The following is a 22,052-nucleotide window of genomic DNA, read 5'->3' as shown; positions in this document are numbered from 1 at the left end:
CTCTCTCTCTCTCTCTCTCTCTCTCTCTCTCTCTCTCTCTCTCTCTCTCTCTCTCTCTCTCTCTCTCTCTCAGGGAGGTAAGATCCCTATCAGGTGGACAGCTCCAGAAGCTATCTCCTACAGGAAGTTCACCTCTGCCAGCGACGCCTGGAGCTACGGCATCGTGCTCTGGGAAGTGATGTCATACGGGGAGCGGCCTTACTGGGAGATGTCCAATCAGGACGTGAGTACACAGCTGTCGCCAAGAAGACCTAATGAACTTCCTGCTGAGAGAGGAAATGATGCGTAGAGTGACCAGGTGGTGGACCGAGCCTGAGGCCTGATGGCCTGGACAAGGAATACAGCTCTAGCACCAGAGTTGACACACACGCACGCACACACACACACCCCACAAAAATGCATCATTGTCACTTGAGCACTAGCGCCCAGAGAGAGAGAGAGAGAGAGCAAGAGAGAGAGAGGGAGGGAATTGAGAGGGAGGGCTTCTATTATGAGCAGATGCACAGTCAGCACTTCTGCCAGTACAGTACTGTCTCACTGCCAACTCTCCAACTCCCCTGGACTATAATAACACCTCCATCTCTACCACCCACTGACACACTGTTCTACCTCCTCCTATAGACTGTCCTGCTGCACACCTAATTATCTCTCTGGCGCTCTCTCTCCCCCTCCTCTCTCTCCCCCTCTTCTCTCTCTCCCTCTCTATCTCTAATGCTCTCTCTCACGCGCTCTCGCGCTCTCTCTCAAGCTCCCTATCTTTCCCCTTCCTCTCTCCCCCCTCTCTCTCCCTCTCTATTTCTCCCTCTATCCCTCCAGGTTATCAAAGCAGTAGATGAGGGCTACAGACTGCCTCCTCCTATGGACTGTCCTGCTACTCTGTACCAGCTGATGTTGGACTGCTGGCAGAAGGAGAGGAACAACAGACCCAAGTTCGAACAGATCGTCAGCATCCTGGATAAACTCATACGCAACCCGGGGAGCCTGAAGATCACAGCCAACACCTCACCCAGGTACTATAAACATCTACACATCATGCTCTCAACCCTGACCTCTGACCCGTGAACCCAAACCAAACCCTGACAACCAACCCATCATCCAGGTACTATACACAGAGACAGGGTTTTATGGGATATCTTCATTTATCCACCATAAGATCTAAACTTAACAGCTAGCCATACTTTGTTGTTTTAGTGCCAGTCTTTCTCATCCACTCAACCCCCAAACACCTGCCTCTCTAACTTACAGTTGTACCTCTCTGCTCCTCTCCCAATGCACCTGCCCCCCTAAATCACAGCTGCTCCTCTCTGCTCCTCTCCCAAACACCTGCCCCTCTAACTTACAGTTGTACCTCTCTGCTCCTCTCCCAATGCACCTGCCCCCCTAAATCACAGCTGCTCCTCTCTGCTCATCTCCCAAACACCTGGCTCTTTCCTCCCCTTAACACCTAATCTCTGCACCTGACTCATTACCCCTCTCCCACGCACCTGGCTCAATACAGATTGACATCGAACATATTCACTCCCCACGCGTTATATCCACTCCCCACGCGTTATCCAAGGCATTATGGGGCACAACACACTGCTCATTAGTGACAGCAGTGACAGGAAACATTGTCCTCCACCCTTGGACTAGTTTATCCTTTCCTCGCTTTCAGTTTCTCTATCACACGCTTCCCCTTCTGCTGGCCTTCAATATTACTGACGCTGTCTCTACCTCGCCGTCCAACCAAGGTGCAAGACCTTGGTGGATCTATTAAAGATATAAACCACATTGAATCACATAAGATATCAACCCCATATTATAATAGAGACCTCATAGAAGGTGCTCCTCCACCTCTGTGAATGTGTTAGGACTTGATAGTGGTGTATAGGCCTATAGGGAAGTGTTGTATGTACAGTATTATGGGACAGACACCTATAGGGGAGATCATTTATTTTGGTTAAGACAGACCCCTATAGGGGAGATCATTTATTTTGTATAAGACAGACCCCTATAGGGGAGATCATTTATTTAGTATGGGACAGACCCCTATAGGGGAGATCATTTATTTTGGATAAGACAGACCCCTACAGGGGAGAGCATTTATTTAGTATGGGGCAGACCCTTATAGGGGAGAGCATTTATTTAGTATGGGGCAGACCCTTATAGGGGAGAGCATTTATTTAGTATGGGGCAGACCCTTATAGGGGAGAGCATTTATTTAGTATGGGACAGACCCTTATAGGGGAGAGCATTTATTTAGTATGGGGCAGACCCATACAGGGGAGAGCATTTATTTAGTATGGGGCAGACCCATACAGGGGAGAGCATTTATTTAGTATGGGGCAGACCCATACAGGGGAGAGCATTTATTTAGTATGGGACAGACCCATACAGGGGAGAGCATTTATTTAGTATGGGGCAGACCCTTATAGGGGAGAGCATTTATTTAGTATGGGACAGACCCATACAGGGGAGAGCATTTATTTAGTATGGGGCAGACCCTTACAGGGGAGAGCATTTATTTAGTATGGGACAGACCCATACAGGGGAGAGCATTTATTTAGTATGGGGCAGACCCTTATAGGGGAGAGCATTTATTTAGTATGGGACAGACCCATACAGGGGAGAGCATTTATTTAGTATGGGACAGACCCATACAGGGGAGAGCATTTATTTAGTATGGGACAGACCCATACAGGGGAGAGCATTTATTTAGTATGGGACAGACCCATACAGGGGAGAGCATTTATTTAGTATGGGACAGACCCATACAGGGGAGAGCATTTATTTAGTATGGGACAGACCCATACAGGGGAGAGCATTTATTTAGTATGGGACAGACCCATACAGGGGAGAGCATTTATTTAGTATGGGGCAGACCCTTATAGGGGAGATCATTTATTTAGTATGGGACAGACCCATACAGGGGAGAGCATTTATTTAGTATGGGACAGACCCATACAGGGGAGAGCATTTATTTAGTATGGGACAGACCCATACAGGGGAGAGCATTTATTTAGTATGGGCAAGTCAAAGTCCAGACCTGAATCCAATCGAGAATCTGTGGAAAGAACTGAAAACTGCTGTTCACAAATGCTCTCCATCCAACCTCACTGAGCTCGAGCTGTTTTGCAAGGAGGAATGGGACAAAATGTCAGTCTCTCGATGTGCAAAACTGATAGAGACATACCCCAAGCGACTTACTGTAGCTGTAATCGCAGCAAAAGGTGGCGCTACAAAGTATTAACTTAAGGGGGCTGAATAATTTTGCACGCCCAATTTTTCAATTTTTGTTTTGTTAAAAAAGTTTGAAATATCCAATAAATGTCGTTCCACTTCATGATTGTGTCCCACTTGTTGTTGATTATTCACAAAAAAATACAGTTTTATATCTTTATGTTTGAAGCCTAAAATGTGGCAAAAGGTCGCAAAGTTCAAGGGGGCCGAATACTTTCGCAAGGCACTGTATACATTGAAGTGGATTTAACAAATGACATCACGAAGCGATCATAGTGTTCACCTGGATTCACCTGGTCAGTCTGTCATTGAAAGAGCACTCAGTGTATTATCTCCCTCTTTCTCTCCCTACACCTCCTGATATTCCTCCTTTCTCTTACTCTCTCCTTTTTACATGCTGTACAACATCCCTAATACTCTTTCCCCTGTTTCTTTATACATGCTGTACAACATCCCTTATACTCTTTCCCCTGTTTCTTTATACATGCTGTACAACATCCCTAATACTCTGTTTCTTCTTGTTTCCCTCCCTTTGACCACCGTGGGACTGAGGCGCTGCTGTAGCCTGTGTAGACTGGCCTTGGGCGGGCAGAGAGGAGGCAGGAAGGAAGGGAGGCTGGAGCTGTAACAGGGGAGAGAGGGAGGGAGGCTGGAGCTGTAACAGGGGAGAGAGGGAGGGAGGCTGGAGCTGGAACAGGGGAGAGAGGGAGGGAGGCTGGAGCTGTAACAGGGGAGAGGGAGGGAGGCTGGAGCTGTAACAGGGGAGAGAGGGAGGGAGGCTGTAGCTGTAACAGGGGAGAGAGGGAGGGAGCGAGGCCGGAGCTATAACAGGGGAGAGAGGGAGGGAGGCTGGAGCTGTAACAGGGGAGAGAGGGAGGGAGGCTGGAGCTGGAAAGGGGGAGAGATGGAGGGAGGCTGGAGCTGGAACAGGGGAGAGGGAGGGAGACTGGAGCTGGAACAGGGGAGAGAGGGAGGGAGGCTGGAGCTGTAACAGGGGAGAGAGGGAGGGAGGCTGGAGCTGTAACAGGGGAGAGGGAGGGAGACTGGAGCTGGAACAGGGGAGAGAGGGAGGGAGGCTGGAGCTGTAACAGGGGAGAGAGGGAGGGAGGCTGGAGCTGTAACAGGGGAGAGAGGGAGGGAGGCTGGAGCTGGAACAGGGGAGAGGGAGGGAGACTGGAGCTGGAACAGGGGAGAGAGGGAGGGAGGCTGGAGCTGTAACGGGAGAGAGGGAGGGTGCGAGGCTGGAGCTATAACAGGGGAGAGAGGGAGGGAGGCTGGAGCTGTAACAGGGGAGAGAGGGAGGGAGGCTGGAGCTGTAACAGGGGAGAGGGAGGGAGGCTGGAGCTGGAAAAGGGGAGAGGGGGAGGGAGGCTGGAGCTGGAACAGGGGAGAGGGAGGGAGACTGGAGCTGGAACAGGGGAGAGAGGGAGGGAGGCTGGAGCTGTAACAGGGGAGAGAGGGAGGGAGGCTGGAGCTGTAACAGGGGAGAGGGAGGGAGACTGGAGCTGGAACAGGGGAGAGAGGGAGGGAGGCTGGAGCTGTAACAGGGGAGAGAGGGAGGGAGGCTGGAGCTGTAACAGGGGAGAGAGGGAGGGAGGCTGGAGCTGGAACAGGGGAGAGGGAGGGAGACTGGAGCTGGAACAGGGGAGAGAGGGAGGGAGGCTGGAGCTGGAACGGGAGAGAGGGAGGGTGCGAGGCTGGAGCTATAACAAGGGAGAGAGGGAGGGAGGCTGTAGCTGTAACAGGGGAGAGAGGGAGGGGGCGAGGCTGGAGCTGTAACAGGGGAGAGAGGGAGGGAGGCTGGAGCTGTAACAAGGGAGAGAGGTAGGGAGGCTGGAGCTGTAACAGGGGAGAGGGAGGGAGACTGGAGCTTGAACAGGGGAGAGAGGGAGGGAGGCTGGAGCTGTAACAGGGGAGAGAGGGAGGGAGGCTGGAGCTGTAACAGGGGAGAGAGGGAGGGAGGCTGGAGCTGGAACAGGGGAGAGGGAGGGAGACTGGAGCTGGAACAGGGGAGAGAGGGAGGGAGGCTGGAGCTGTAACAGGGGAGAGAGGGAGGGAGGCTGGAGCTGTAACAGGGGAGAGGGGGAGGGAGGCTGGAGCTGTAACAGGGGAGGGAGGGAGGCTGGAGCTGTAACAGGGGAGAGGGAGGGAGGCTGGAGCTGGAACAGAGGAGAGAGGGAGGGAGGCTAGAGCTTGAACAGGGGAGAGTGAGGGAGGCTGGAGCTGGAACAGGGGAGAGAGGGAGGGAGGCTGGAGCTGTAACAGGGGAGAGGGAGGGAGGCTGGAGCTGGAACAGAGGAGAGAGGTAGGGAGGCTGGAGCTGGAACAGAGGGGAGAGGGAGGGAGGCTGGAGCTGGAACAGAGGAGAGAGGGAGGGAGGCTGGAGCTGTAACAGGGGAGAGGGAGGGAGGCTGGAGCTGGAACAGGGGAGAGAGGGAGGGAGGCTGGAGCTGGAACAGGGGAGAGAGGGAGGGAGGCTGGAGCTGGAACAGGGGAGAGAGGGAGGGAGGCTGGAGCTGTAACAGGGGAGAGGGAGGGAGGCTGGAGCTGTAACAGGGGAGAGGGAGGGAGACTGGAGCTGTAACAGGGGATAGAGGGAGGGAGGCTGGAGCTGTAACAGGGGAGAGAGGGAGGGAGGCTGGAGCTGTAACAGGGGAGAGAGGGAGGGAGGCTGGAGCTGGAACAGGGGAGCGGGAGGGAGACTGGAGCTGGAACAGGGGAGAGAGGGAGGGAGGCTGGAGCTGTAACAGGGGAGAGAGGGAGGGAGGCTGGAGCTGTAACAGGGGAGAGGGGGAGGGAGGCTGGAGCTGTAACAGGGGAGGGAGGGAGGCTGGAGCTGGAACAGAGGAGAGAGGGAGGGAGGCTGGAGCTTGAGAGTGAGGGAGGCTGGAGCTGGAACAGGGGAGAGAGGGAGGGAGGCTGGAGCTGGAACAGGGGAGAGGGAGGGAGGCTGGAGCTGGAACAGGGGAGAGGGAGGGAGGCTGGAGCTGGAACAGGGGAGAGAGGGAGGGAGGCTGGAGCTGGAACAGGGGAGAGAGGGAGGGAGGCTGGAGCTGGAACAGGGGAGAGAGGGAGGGAGGCTGGAGCTGTAACAGGGGAGAGGGAGGGAGGCTGGAGCTGTAACAGGGGAGAGGCAGGGAGGCTGGAGCTGTAACAGGGGAGAGGGAGGGAGGCTGGAGCTGTAACAGGGGAGAGGGAGGGAGGCTGGAGCTGTAACAGGGGAGAGAGAGGGAGGCTGGAGCTGGAACAGGGGAGAGGGAGGGAGGCTGGAGCTGGAACAGGGGAGAGAGGGAGGGAGGCTGGAGCTGGAACAGGGGAGAGGGAGGGAGGCACTGGGTTGGTGGATCAGACTGGTATTATGGAGACGTCGGCGCTCATAACGTTGACTAATGGTTTGTTAAGAAAGTGAAAATGGGTCCCTGGGAGTTTGCATGTAATTTTCCTGATTGGCTTTTAACACTGGGCTGAGCGCAGGGCGAGAGGGGTGGGAGGGGGAGAGACGGAGGACAAGGTAATTTATGAGAGTGTGTGTGTGTGTGTGCGTGTGCGTGTGCGTGCCACTATACCAAAGGAGCAGCTGTGTTCGGCCTCACACACCTAATATGTCTCTGGGCTACCCTGACTAATGGAGATCCCATCCCCCACGGGCCCAGATCAAAGCCGTGGCTAGAGTACGATGTCTGGGGACCTGGGGTGAGAGTTTGAGTCTATGGGGTGAAAGGGAGAGAATCTTAGTGCAGGTGTACCTTAACAGGCCAAGGGCGAGTGTCGAGAGGGCTTGAATACAGGGTGTCCGAGCCGAGTAGGAGAGAAGATATGAGAAGAGGGGGGTTTGGGATTTGGGTTTGATGAGTATGAGCTTTGAGGGCTATAGAGAGGGGCCTGAGGCCTCATTTATCAACTGTGCTTACATTTCTTATAAAATTCTGGTGTACGTGGTGATTCTATGATTTGCGTGCTCAATAAATGATTGGGATTTATCAAACTGTCGCAGGCAACATGTTTTTTATTGATAAATCAGAGCCCTTCTGACCTCTACAACCTCTCCTGGAAAACAAAAAAGCCGTAATTTGCTGTAGAGGTGTGGCAGAATGTTTTCATCTTTCACAGTGATTTTTTCGAACATAAAGAGCATGTGGCATAGCGAGTGCCAAACACTGGCCGCGCATTCTGCATGTTTGATTGTCTATTTTAAACAATTTAAAAGGACATTTTACAGCCCACACTTCTATGCAAAATACTTGGTTCATCATTTTTTTCATTTTGTTAGTCAATACATGATTGTGTTTCTATCTCCTGTCTTGGAATAGGCTTAAATACGGTAGGCTACATTATCATGTCGCGCTCCTATCTTACAGCAATACTGCAGCCTAGGCCTACCCATACTGGAGAGGGCAGCCGTAGTCAACAGGCGGACCGCAGTCCGGATCTGGTCCCAGAACGGGGTTAATACTGACCGTGGGTCAGTTGGGCTTTCAATTTATTCCGGTTGAGAGTTGTAATAGTAGAATACACAAGGTGCAATTTCTAAATTTGGCAGTGCATGGGCAGGTTTCCTCTTGTTATGCCATTCACCAAATAATCTTAGAGAACTATTTATAATCTGTCAGAAATGTCCAGTTGATCAAGTAGCCCATGTTATCAAGATAGGTAAAATAGGCTAAGCAGCTATCTGAATCTTGTAGTTATTTATCATGGCCAGATTATGTGCCCATTGGGGCCTCGACCCCCAGGGGGCCCCATTGATTTTGTTGACTCACTCTGGTATCATATGAACACACATAAGACATTGCAAAATGTGTAGGAAATGAGCTTTAAATCTACAAAATGTTCTTTCCGCCCCATAGCAAAATGTGTAGGAAATTAGCTTTAAATCTACAAAATGTTCTTTCCGCCCATAGCAAAATGTGTAGGAAATGAGCTTTAAATCTACAAAATGTTCTTTCCGCCCCATAGCAAAATGTGTAGGAAATTAGCTTTAAATCTACAAAATGTTCTTTCCGCCCCATAGCAAAATGTGTAGAATTGCAGAAAATTTGCTTAAAAACTGCACCATTTTCTTTCCGCCAACAAGAGGGGTGTGAACAGTTTAGGGTGGCATGTATGTATCCAAACCTATGCTACCTAGGAAATGTGTGTGACCGGACCTTCTGAAATAGGAGTTGAGTACCCCTCGTACAGGCTACCGCCGGTCTATTTCTTTTTCAGCTTGTCTGTTGTAAGAGCGATGGATAAATAGTAGGCTAATATTTGTTGTGTAGTGGGAATAAACCAGTTATGTCAGAAAATCTGATTATGAGTTAGGTCCATATCATAGAAGTCAAAGAAACATAGGTTACATGCTGCTATTTCATTTCCTTACCAACGGCAAATGCATCAATTTTATCATTAGGTTACGTTTTTATTAGCGTACCATTATTAGAATTCCCTTGGTGAAACGCCTCCATTTCCTCCCAAATAACAATATTTGCTTGTAATACAATTCTCCAACCACTAGAAGATGTGCGTAAGCAAGGTCTGAGATTTGTGTGGAGATACGCTCACTTTCCCGTCAAGTTCAAATTTGATAAATAACAACCTTTGCGTGAAAAGTGACTTGTGTGCACCTTGTATGCACCTTTGGTAAATGAGGCCCCTTGTAAAAGGGAAATGGGGAAAGGTAGGTGTTGAAAAAGGGATGAGCGAAGAGGGGAAAAGGGGAGAGGCAGATGGCCAGATGGAGAGAGGAATGGAGGGGAGGAGGGCTGGGGGGTAGACTCTGGAAGAAACCCTGCAGAGCCATTTCAGTTCCCCTCACAGTGAGACCTGCATTCCTCTCCTCTCTTCTCCTCCTCTCCTGTCCTCCACCAATCTGCCCAGATGTCAACCTCTCCCCCACTCCCCCGCCTCCTCATCCCCATATCCTTATCTCCTCCTCTTTTTCTCTCCCTCTCTCCCTCTGCTCCTCTGAGAGCCTTAAAAACATGATACTACACAGCAGTGGTCTTTCAGAGGTCAGTGGAAAACAGACAAAGAGAGAAACCGGAAAGAAAAAGGAGGAGAGATAAAAAGACAGGGACGGTAGAATTTAGCTTTGCTTTCTCACCTCCTTGCTTTTTTTTCCATTATATGGAGAATTCTCTATTTTCTCAATCCTGCCGTAGGTAATATGATGCTTACACAGGGGTTTAAGATACCAACTCCTCTCCATGACAACTAGCATGTTCTTTTTGTCCCCCTCCTTGTCTCTCGTCCCTCGTTCTCTTCCTCTACCGCAGCAGAAAGTAAAGAATTAAACCACCACCAGAATCACACAGAGGGAAGATAAGGTCGTCTATAGTTTACCTCTACACTGACACCATGACAGTTTTGGAGGCAGAGGACAGAACTTTACAGATCGATAGTCTCCTCATACGTGACTGATGGTTTAATCAGGGAGCTGTGTGTGTGTTTGTTTGCCTCGTTCCCTCCCTTCATGCCTCTCTCCTCTCTTATCTCTTCTGCCCGGTTGGCCCTCAGCTGTCAGACAGGCCTCTGATGATCAGGAAGAGATTCAATCACATACAGTCGCTTAGCTCTCCTTTTCCTTTGCCACTTCTTTCTCTATCCTCTTCCGCTTGTTCTAGCTCAAACTAGCTCTTGCTGTCCCCATGGTGAGCTGTCTGTCTGGTTGGCTGCTTAGTTGGGTCACTATGTTCCAGACAGACTGTCTCTCTTACTGCTTTGTTTACTTCCTTAAGTTAGCCTATTGAAATGAGTCATGGCAAAAAGATGTTCTAGAACCGTCTAGTAGCCTTTACCTGTCCCATCACACACCGTCACAGAGCCAACACACACACCTCCGCACGACCCACAACGCAAATTCACTCAGCCTTAGTGTGGACTTGACTTCCTGCTATTATGGTTTGTTTACACTACTATAAATATATGTCTCTATGGGAATACCAAGCTGGTTTCCTGTCCTGTGTTGGCTTGTATTCCCTTGGCTGTTTGCCTGTGTTTGTGATCAGGTGATATGGTCCCAGTCGTTTGTTTTCTGACTCACTGGCTGATTTGACACACACATGTACACGCACACATAAACACGGGCACACACTCCCGAGTGACGCAGTGGTCTAAGGCACTGCATCTCAGTGCAAGAGGAGTCACTACAGTCCCTGGTTTGAATCCAGGCTGTATCACATCTGGCCGTGATTGGGAGTCCCATTGGGCCCAGCGTCATCTGGGTTTGGCCGGGATTGGCCGTCATTGTAAATAAGAATTTGTTCTTAACTGACTTGCCTAGTTAAAAAAAGAAATAACCATTCTGAATGGCTCTGACACAACACCCATCATTGTTGAGTATGAGTCAGGGTTGTTGTTGATGAGGCCTGAGTTGGTCTGACCTGCCCTGACCCTGCCTCATAGGGAGGTGGACTTGTTGATTTGGATGTTGATCGGATATGACTATAGCAGCAGCTGCTGTGCCTGGTGTCCACTAAACAAAATACAAAACAACATAAGGTTATTGGCTCAGGAGATGTGGGGAGTGTCTCCTGGTCTGGTTTTGGTTTAACAGACGTTTGTCTGTCTATCTGGCCGGCCGGCTGGCCAGAGTGAACATGGTCAGGGTTATGGACAGACTCACAGACAGTCCTCTCTACCTGACTCTTCATCTACAGATCTTAATTTGACCAGTTTCTCTCAGCAGGAAAATAATCCTGCAGCAACAGGATATTATAAATATGATGTGTATGTCATTCATGGACATTTTTGTCGGGTTGATACATTTTTCGTTATGGCAAATCAAGTTTGGCATTTTAAAGTGGAAATTACCCAAACGTTAGAAGCCTTTTTAAACCTTGAATAAACTACGATTTGCATTTTCTGCTGTGCAGAAAAATTTGCTCAAACAACAAAGTGATCAAATTAAGATATTACATCTGTACATCACTCTATCATCCACTCCTTCTTTCCTCTCCTCTCTCCTTTCTCCTTCCCTCTCCTGTCACTCAAATCTCTCAGCCTTGAAATGCTATTCGTACTGTAAATTATTGTCAATGGAACAGCATGAATTGTGATTTGATTTAATTATGTTATTCAGTTTATAATCTGATTAAGGTTGCACTATTGAGAATTCTAGTATTTTTAAAATAAAATATTAATGTAATTATATGAACATTTATGCTTGTTTTGTTATATAATCATATTGTTAAGAGATTTCACTTCTAAAACATAAATATAGAATCTACACTGTATGGTTTTCATTTGACTTAAAGCCCGTCCAACATACATGTTTGGAGCTATATTGACTTAATTCCCTAGAAACAGTGCAAACAGTCATATTGGAAAATCATCAGACTAGTCTGTATGATAAAGTTAACATTACATTGTGTGTGTGGCTTTCCTTCCACTTGGGAGAGCTTATCCATAACGCACAGCAACGGAACGGGTTTGTGGGTAGTTCCTTCTCTCCACAGGTATTTCCTGATGGGGAGACCTGTGGTGCGTGTGTGTGTATGTGTGTGCGTTCGTACATGCTGTGTGCGTGGTTGCCTGCATTTGTGTGTGTGTGCATGGGGAAATGTGATTTACAGCCTTTTGTTTTTGCTCTGTGCAGCATGATATTTTATAGTCTTGTTTTCTGGATAATAACCTTTACTCTGGGCAGGCAGACAGAGATGTCAGCTGAGAGGAGGGAGAGAAGAAGTAGGGATGGTATTATTTATGTTCCAAGGCTGACCCGCTCTCTGTGGGGACTGTACTGTGTCCCATGTCACCCCACTCATCACGAGTAGTTCAGGCATGGCCACTGTTCCAACGGTTAACCATCCATATCCCCCCCTCTCCCCTGCTTCCCCCCTCTCCCAGGCCAGCCAACCTGCTCCTGGACAGGAGTAGTTCCGAGGTGGTTCAGTCATTGGGAACAATGGGGGATTGGCTGGACAACGTGAGGACTCTGCCCTGTAAGGAGGCCTTCTCTGGGGTCAGCTACAGCTCCTGTGACACCCTGCCCAAGACCTCCGCAGAGTAAGACTGCTTCTTATGACGCTCTGTAGTAACACTCATACTCACACTTACAGGGCTCACTGAACACTTGCTGACGAACCAATGGTCAATTTGAATTTCAGTTTTTTTGGCTTGTCCAACAAGCAAACAAAATGTAAGTTGTTGTGTAACATGATTTAAGTTTGTATTTGAACGTGATCTAATATTTGAAGAGATATGGAAATGCCAAGACATTTTTGTGTCTGAGTGCAACAGGCTTAAAACATGACTTTTCCCTGAGAAAGTCTCTCATGCCACAGCAACCCAGATTTAATACACCTCACACGCACCCCACCCCCACTGAGATGCCATCATGTTTACAATCTGCTCCCATTACTTGGAGGCACCGCTGTGGGTCTAATCTGTTAACCATGGACGGCAGCATTTGATTGTAATCTATAATGACAGAGCTTTAGCCACGCTCACTGGTACACACTGGTACACACACACACACACACACTGGTATACACGCACACACACACACACACACTGGTGCACACACACACACACACACACACACACACACACACACACACACACACACACACACACACACACACACACACACACACTGGTGCACACACACACACACACACACACACACACACACACACACACACACACACACACACACACACACACACACACACACACACACACACACACACACACACACACACACAGAGAGCGAGAGATAGAGAGAGAGAGTGAGAGAGAGAGATAGAGAGAGAGAGAGAGAGAGAGAAATACTGCCTAAGCTCCAGTTCTGACAGGATCTACAGCCTGTGAACAGCTTTAGTAGAGTGGATCTGGCAGAATCTACGATCACAACCCCCATGCTCCCCCATCTCCCCCATGTTCCCCCGTGCAACTCATAACAACCTCTCTCTCTAATAATAAACCTCCATTTGGGCTCCCGGCTCCTCCATGATGCTCATATAGGCTTCATGGGAAATGCAGTGATTTGGCCCGCTGGAGGCCTTCTCTCCTTCCCTCCCTCTCTCTCAGCAGAGGATATGGCCTTTGCGGACCTGCTGTTGTGTTAATTGATGAGGTATTTGACAGTGTAAATAATTTGACAGTCATAATCAGGCTGATCAAAGCGGAGGTCTCTGTCTCCCTAACCCTCTGGGCTCGACAGTGACTACAAAGCCTAACAAAAGGCCCAGGCAGTAATTACCACGTTGCCTTTTGTTCTGATGTCAAGATAAATAATGAAATGCAAATAGCGTATGAAATTCCCTCCTCACTATGGCCTGGTTTAACTGTCTGAGAGAGAGCCTGATCTGTCCAACGGAACAATGCCTTATAAGGAGAGAGGACTCTCTTTTGCTCTCGCTCTCTCTCTCTCTCTCTCTCTTTCTCTCGAGCTCTCTCTCTCTCTCGCTCTCGCTCTCGCTCTCCTACTCTACTCTCTCTCGCTCTCTCTCTCTCTCTCTTCTCTCTTTCGCTCTCTCTCTCTCTCTCTCTCTCTCTCTCTCTCTCTCTCTCTCTCTCTCTCGCTCTCCTACTCTACTCTCTCTCTTTCTCTCTCTCTCTCTCTCTCTCTCTCTCTCTCTCTCTCTCTCTCGCTCTCCTACTCTACTCTCTCTCTCTCTCTTTCTCTCGCACTCTCTCTTGCGCTCTCTCGCGCTCTCTCTCCTCTCTTGCTCTCCTTCTCTCTCTTTCTCTTTCGCTCTCTCTCTCTCTCTCTCTCTCGCTCTCTCTCTCCTACTCTACTCTCTTGTGCTTTCTCTCTCTTTTTTGCATTTTTCTCTGAACATTTAATCAATGAATTCATGTCATCAATGAAAGAATCCTTTTAACCAATTACTATGGAGGCACAAAAAGGCTTGCTTTGCAGACTCAGTAGAAAACCATGTACAGTATTGATGGAAAACATCACAGATGAACTGTACAGCCTGGTTTCTGATAACAAGATCATTCTACAGCATCTCTGAAGAATTTAACTGGATAAAAGCATTAATAGGATCCTATGATTGTTTTAATCCTCTGAGGGTACAGTCCTGACACACAGACAGACCAGTCCCGGACCGGAGGATACATCAGTCTATTGATTAGTAGTGTCTTAATCCAGTTCTTTATATTCAGCAGGAAACTACCCACCCGCGCTCTGACTGACCTCTGTTTGTCTGCCAGACTAATCAAACCCTCATAGCGCTCCTCAATCCACTGACACATCATGCTTATATACACTCTTAGAAAAAAGGGTTCCAAAAGGGTTCTTTGGCTGTCCTCCTCTGTTGATAGGGTTCTACATCGAACCGAAACGGGTTCTACCTGGAACCAAAAGGGTTCTACCGGGAACCAAAAGGGTTCTACCTGGAACCAAAGGGGTTCTACCTGGAATCAAAAATGGATCTTCAAAGGGTTATCCTATGGGGACAGCCGAAAAAACCCTTTAGGTTCTAGATAACACCTTTTATTTTAAGATCAAATCAAATCAAACTTTATTTGTCACATGCGCCGAATACAACATGTATACAACCTTACCGTGAAATGCTTCCTTACAAGCCCTTAACTAACAGTGCAGTTCAAGAAGAGTTAAGAAAATATTTACTAAAGTAAAAAATAATAAAATGTAACACAATTAAATAACAATAACAAGGGTATATACAGGGTGTACCGGTACCGAGTCAATGTGCGTGGGGTACAGGTTAGTCAAGTGTAGCTACTGATCAATTGACAAAGATGTGGGTTTAAAACTAAGGTTCTGGTAGTTCTGAGGCTGGGTGGTCTGAGGCATCAGACTTCCTCTCCCGTTTGCTTTACTGCCTCACTTCTATTGACACACAGCAGCAGGAATGAAGCCTCTGTGTGCTCTCATAGTGAAGAGCCCCTTCAGAGTTCTACATGAGACAGTCCTTTCTGTCTGACTAACAGGAAGCTGCCCACTGTAAACACTTCCAACATATCCATTATGGTTCTCATTGGTCATGTGGAATATAGCGGTCAGGAGTTTGGGCCCTGGTCTACTTAAACCTGATAGATGATGAGCTCCACTTTAAAACACTTCAAAATGGAAGGGACAAAACGCAGTCATTTGTTTTTATCCATTTTATTGTATGAGTCATTCACTGCTTTTTAAATTTATGTCATACTTTATGTGTTCATGTTTTATGCAGTTTATTTACTTTATTCTGTTTTGATTTGTAACATGTTGTTCATGGTGTTAACGCTGTGTTCCCATACTCCTTTTTGAGAGACTGTTGCCAGTATGGCTGTGTGAACTTATATTCACATTCCCTGGCCCTGCGTCCTGCCTGTCTGTACTGTAGAATCTGTCTGACGGAGGTCCAGCACCACGTCACAGCAGCCACCTGCCCAGAGTGGGAGCCTTCAATGGGGATCACCACCCTCTAACCCCCCCCCCCCTCCTCCTCCTCCCTTCAAACTCCAGAGACAACGGATGGTGGGTGGACTGCAGTACACTGTCTGGCTGCCCTCCAAACTAGAACCAATCCTGCTTGCATTCAAATAACTTTATAAGGACTTTTCATGTATTGTTTCATGTGCACCCTACAGACTAGCAGAGAAGCCTGTTGCACTAAAACTGAAGCTCGATGTGAAACCAAAGCTACATTATGTTAACTGAGTGGGTTTGAGCTCTGCTGTTTCTAACTCCGATCTGCTTCACTAATATGCTTCTATAACAACAGTCACCTACAGAAGCAGAGATGAAGGTGTCTTGTCCACTGCTGGACCTAATATCACCATGCTGCTACATACAGTCCACTAGATGAAACATAACACAGTCTTTTAAGTTGTGTGTCTTTATAAAATGATGTGTGTAACCCGATGTTGTGACAAAGCATGCCGTGACCATTTATTTTATTATGCATTTGTTATCCACCTATCTGTACCAGTGTGGGTCCCTTCCAAAGACACACACACACACACACACACACACACACACACACACACACACACACACACACACGCGCGCGCGCACGCGCACACACACACACACACACACACACCACTTCAGACTAAGCAATATACCAAAAACTGCTCAAGGCCACTCTGCCAGCAGCTGACTAGAGACTCTGGCAGCCCATCGGCCTTCTGGGAAATGTGGTCCTGTGTGATTGACAGGCCAGTGGAAGGGGGAGGCGATGGGCATCACTGACGGCATGCCATTAATGTCACTGTCTTACACTGAAGCACTTACTCTCTCTTTCTTGCTCATTCTCTCTCTCTCCCTCCTCTCTCTTTCTACAGGGACCTAAAGAAGGTTGGTGTGACTATCGTCGGCCCCCAGAAGAACATTGTGAGCAGCATCAAAGCACTAGAGAGCCACAGTAAGAACGCCCCTGTCCCAGTGTAACTCGACCGAGCCACTAGAGACTGGCTGTCTGGCTGACTGGCTGCCCTCTGGGCCCCGTCCCAATCTGAATGAAACCCCTCTGGGCCCTGTTCCAATCTGAATAAAGCCCCTCTGGGCGACGTTCCATTCTGAATGAAGACCCTCTGGGCTCCGTTCCAATATGATTTAAAGCGTCTCCCCTTCAGACCTCTGTGAACGTTTCAATGACGTTCCTTCCACAAGGGAGGCTTCCCTTTGCGAGGGGTAGTGATGGGGAGAGGAGGGCCTCATTGGATTAGAACAGCCCTCTGATCTCTCTAACATACAGGAAGGAAGTCCCAAACTAAAGGAGGAAGTAGACACTCCACACAAATGCTGAGATGCCTTACTCAGAACAGGAGAGGAGAGGAGAGAACCTGGCCTTGGACCTTGGGGCATGGCGATAAAGGGCTGGTGCTGGGATTGGATAACGTGGGACAGCAGGGCCCTTTGTGTGACCTATAGTGGTAAGGGGCTTGTTGACAACTGATCCAATCGTGATCCTATGGACTTGACTGACAACTCTTTAACTCTGGAGAGGGGGACATTAAATGCCTTGAGTAGAATAATGCAGTCAGCAGCAGAAATTCACTCACATCAACCTGGAGCAGACAGAAGCAGACCTGGAGATTCATTCATTAACTTTGAGACGCTGGACTCCCACCACTGAAGACCCCACTCTCTCTCACAGAGAAGGACTGATACCACTCTGTGTGTCTGTGTGTCTGCTCCTGTGTGCTCCTGTGTTACTCAAGAGAAAGTCAGCTTGAGAAAGAAGCCAAACCATTGGATGGGCACCCAGACTACAATACGCCATGTTTCCCCTAGCTATAGCCTACAGTCTGAAAACAGTTGATGTCAAACAGAAAGCAATAATCACAACAATCAGTTTATCAGTTTGATCAACCAGAACCAATGAGACTCACACAGTTTGCTCTCATGGTTCACAGGACATATCAGACCACATACAGAACTGTAATTAACTGCCACAAGTCTGCTTATTATACAGTAGGTAATGATACATCACTCCAAGCTTCCTTATTCCTACCCCTAGTGTGAAATCTCAGTATGTGTTATTCATTCAAACTAAAGCAGGATAGAGAGAAAAGGAGAGATCGAGAGAGAGGTAGAAGTAGAGAGAGATGTGGAGGGAGAGAGGAATAGAGAAGGAAATGCAGAGAGACAGACAGAGAGAGACAGACAGAGAAAGACAGACAGAGAGAGCGAGAGAGAGGTAGAGAGAGAATACCTTGCAACCGACTACTCCGGAGCATATTCTGCTCTGTCAGGTAGATAGATGACACTCAATGACCCCGAGCCTTCTTCCAGCAGCGGTGGAGATCTCACAACTCTCTGGAAACAACGAGTGTGTGAGTGTATTACATCTCTGGAGTAGACAATGATTCTCTCTGGAAACAACGAGTGTGTGAGTGTATTACATCTCTGGAGTAGACAATGATTCTCTCTGGAAACAACGAGTGTGTGAGTGTATTACATCTCTGGAGCAGACAATGATTCTCTCTGGAAACAACGAGTGTGTGAGTGTAATACATCTCTGGAGCAGACAATGATTCTCTCTGGAAACAACGAGTGTGTGAGTGTAATACATCTCTGGAGCAGACAATGATTCTCTCTGGAAACAACGAGTGTGTGAGTGTAATACATCTCTGGAGCAGACAATGATTCTCTCTGGAAACAACGAGTGTGTGAGTGTAAATCATCTCTGGAGCAGACAATGATTCTCTCTGGAAACAACAAGTGTGTGAGTGTAATACATCTCTGGAGCAGACAATGATTCTCTCTGATCTGAACAATGTTGCGTGTGGATGCGTGATAGCACCCCTGTCTGTCCTCTGCCCGCCTGTTGCCCTTAGCTGCTGTTGTATGTTCTATTAGCATGTACATATGTAAACAACCATGTAACTATAGCTACTAGCAGTACAGTCCCCTTCCATAGCCATCCCTTTGTACAAATGTTTCTATGTATAAAAGAATGAACAAAAATATCTGTGCAACATTTTGAAAAGGCAAAAATTATTTGTATTATATTTGATGTTATTTTGTCTTATATTTGTTTTTTACATTAAAAAAAGCAATTATAATAACCTATTATTTATTTGTTAACATATACAGTTCATAAGTGTAGTGTTTTGTTTGTAGCAGACAGTAGGTTATAACATGGTTCTGTGACAGTGTCGTCAATGTTTTCTGTTTTCTTTACAATCATGAACATTTGGAAGAGCAATACTGTTAACCACCCCCCCCTACTCTTTTAGCTTTCTTTAGATGAACGTGTGTGCGTGTGTATGTGTGTGCATGCAAGCGTGTGTGTGTGTCTCTGTGCGTGCGTGTGTGTGTGTGTGTGTGTGCTTGTGCAAATGTAAAAGGCCTTGTCTACTAATGTTAAATGATTTGTAGTGGAAACATTTATATTTTTATAATAAACATTCTTAAAACATTTTTGAAGAAATGAATGCAGATAAACTTGCCCCTATGATTCTTTCTGGTATTTTACAGCTTTGGGACCACGTAACAAGGCACTAACTTAGCCCTCTCCTGTCTCTACCAGACATCTGGTCTCCAGCTCTCCTCTCTACTCCCCACAGAGCTTCTGTTGTCAATCCCTGTTCTTCTGCTCTGAATCAGAATCCATGTTCAGGGCCACTTCCAATAAGGTCTTTCATATAGAGTAGAGCAGCCCGACGTAGTTAGCAGGTCGATTTATTGCGTGATTTTAATGCAGCTGATCTTACAGGGTTCCAGAGCGGGTCAGTGTCTGGGGGAATGTCTGGGGGCTGACTGATCTTGCGCGTGTGTGTGCGTGTGTGTGTGTGTGTGTGTGTGTATGATGGTGACTGATGGTCTCTCTGCTCTCCCCTGGAAGCCTGACACTCTCCAGATGTGAGGAGCAAGGAAGGGATGGAGAAGAGGAGCGAGGGGAAAGTGATAAAGGAGAGGAAAGGGGTGAGCTGGACATTGCCCCCTAGTCAGGGAACGATGAACACATTATGTTACACATTGTTGTTCCAATTTGTTCTTTACTGTGATCTAAAACCCCTGAGCTCCTGGGAACAAGAACTGACCGGGGAGGAGCAAGGGAGAAGACTGGAGAGAGATGGAGATGAACTAGCAGCTGCAGGAGGACAGGAGACAGACAGGTGGTGAGAGGTAAAGAGATAGACGGAGAAAGACTATGGGTGAGCGAGAAAGACTAGGCAGTAGGCAGGAGAACAGGACAGGAGGTGTCTGCATCAGTCCCGTTGTAAAAGTGAGAGGCCAGTAGAACACAGTGTTAAGCTAACACAGCCAGGCAGGGAGGTTAACAGGGCCCATTTATCACCCGCTGTCTAACTCTGCTCACCTGGCAGAATCAGGCCCAGAAAGCATTTCTCCACTTGGGGAACAGGGATGAGGATAATGTTTTTTAAACTATTTATTTAACCTTTATTTAACACGGCAAGTCAGTTATTTTACAATGACAGCCTACCTCAGCCAAACCCTCCCATAACCCAGAGCCAATTGTGCTCTGCCCTATGGGAGTCCTAATCACAGCTGGTTGTGATACAGCCTGGGATCAAACCAGGGTCTGTAGTGACGCCTCTAGCACTGAGGTGCAGTGCCTCAGACCGCTGCGCCACTCAGGAGCAAAGAAAGCATGTTTCTGCTTCCTAAATATCTGTTCTGAGTACAACACTGTAATGTCTGTATCCTATTTTGAATTGTAAACCCCAAACCCTCTCTTTTCAATCTCTTACTAACTCTTCCACCATCATTTCTTCCCCCTATCATACCCCCTCCTCCCAACCTTGGACCCTCTACCCTGTGGAGCAAACCCTATCTTCCCCTCTCCTCCAACTCTTCTACCATGGACCCCTTCAACCCCCTTTACTTCATGACATGGACTCAACCCTTTTCTCGTTTCTTCCCTCTCTCCCTATCTGTCACAGTAAAAAGTCTCCAGCTGTGTGCAGCTGCAGTGCGGGGCGTGACACCAGCTTGGAAAGACATTGGCTCTGTCTTGTGTACTTGGCCAGGGATGCATGCTGGGAGGATGTCATCCATATACACACGTTACATAGAAACACTTTCACAAAGGTGCATTTCTACACACACAGTAACATACACTACATGACCAAAAGTATGTGGACACCTGATCGTCGAACATCTAATTCCAAAATCATGGACTTTAATATGGAGTTGGTCCCCCCTTAGCTGCTGTAACAGCCTTCTTCTTGGAAGGAGAGTCCACTAGATGTTGGAACATTGCTGCGGGGACTTGCTTCCATTCAGCCACAAGAGCAATAATGAGGTCGGGCACTGATGTTGGGCTATTAGGCCTGGCTCGCAGTCGACGTTCCAATTGATCCCAAAGGTGTTCGATGGGTTTGAGGTCAGGGCTCTGTGCAGGCCAGTCAAGTTCTTCCACACGATCTCGACAAACCATTTCTGTATGTACCTCGCTTTGTGCATGGGGGCATTGTCATGCTGAAACAGGAAAGGGCCTTCCCCATAAAAGGGCCTATCCTGAACCATGAAAAACAGTCCCAGACCATTATTCCTCCTGAAGCTCCCGACGAACGTTGCTTCCAGAGGCAGTTTGGAACTCGGTAGTGAGTGTTGCAACCGAGGACAGGCGATTTTTACACTCTGCACGTGCTTCAGCACTCGGCGGGCCGTTCTATGAGTTTGTGTGGCCTACCACTTTGCAGCTCCTAAACGTCTCCACTTCACAACTACATCACTTACAGTTGTGTACGTGTGTGTATAGTGTGTATGTTATTGTGCATGTGTCTGTGTTTGTTGCTTCACAGTCCCTGCTGTTCCATAAGGTACATTTTTATCAGTTTTTTTAAAATCTAATTTTACTGCTTGCATGAGTTACATGATGTGGAATAGGGTTCCATGTAGTCATGGCTCTATGTAGTACTGTGGAATAGAGTTCCATGTAGTCATGGCTCTATGTAGTACTGTGGAATAGAGTTCTATGTAGTACTGTGGAATAGGGTTCCATGTAGTCATGGCTCTATGCAGTACTGTGGAATAGAGTTCCATGTAGTCATGGCTCTATGTAGTACTGTGGAATAGAGTTCTATGTAGTACTGTGGAATAGAGTTCTATGTAGTACTGTGGAATAGAGTTCCATGTAGTCATGGCTCTATGTAGTACTGTGGAATAGAGTTCTATGTAGTACTGTGGAATAGAGTTCTATGTAGTACTGTGGAATAGGGTTCCATGTAGTCATGGCTCTATGTAGTACTGTGGAATAGAGTTCCATGTAGTCATGGCTCTATGTAGTACTGTGGAATAGGGTTCCATGTAGTCATGGCTCTATGTAGTACTGTGGAATAGGGTTCCATAGGGTTCCATGTAGTCATGGCTCTATGTAGTACTGTGGAATAGGGTTCCATGTTCCATGTAGTACTGTGGATAGAGTTCCATGTAGTCATGGCTCTATGTAGTACTGTGGAATAGAGTTCCATGT

At 47.7% G+C, this 22,052-nt stretch overlaps 1 protein-coding gene across 2 annotated transcripts in view; it reads left to right on the top strand.

Moving 5' to 3' along the window:
* The window catches only part of LOC139402675 (ephrin type-A receptor 3-like), a 148,881-nt gene extending 129,841 nt beyond the window's left edge, over positions 1-19,040 (top strand). Inside the window, exons 14-18 of one of the 2 annotated variants that reach the window (XM_071146581.1) lie at positions 74-223; positions 817-1,010; positions 12,049-12,207; positions 15,504-15,637; positions 16,447-19,040. In XM_071146581.1, coding sequence (XP_071002682.1) covers positions 74-223; positions 817-1,010; positions 12,049-12,207; positions 15,504-15,588 — 588 coding nt within the window. In that variant the 3' untranslated portion in view covers positions 15,589-15,637; positions 16,447-19,040. The remainder of the gene's footprint in view (positions 1-73; positions 224-816; positions 1,011-12,048; positions 12,208-15,503; positions 15,638-16,446) is intronic. The other variant, XM_071146573.1, reaches the window with a different exon arrangement.
* Positions 19,041-22,052: the final 3,012 nt, after the last annotated feature.

This window comes from Oncorhynchus clarkii, chromosome 3 (genome assembly GCF_045791955.1).
Source record: "Oncorhynchus clarkii lewisi isolate Uvic-CL-2024 chromosome 3, UVic_Ocla_1.0, whole genome shotgun sequence".
NCBI classification, from domain to species: domain Eukaryota; kingdom Metazoa; phylum Chordata; class Actinopteri; order Salmoniformes; family Salmonidae; genus Oncorhynchus; species Oncorhynchus clarkii.
Note: the sequence above shows the minus strand (reverse complement) of the source record. Positions and strands in the feature narration are given on the sequence as shown.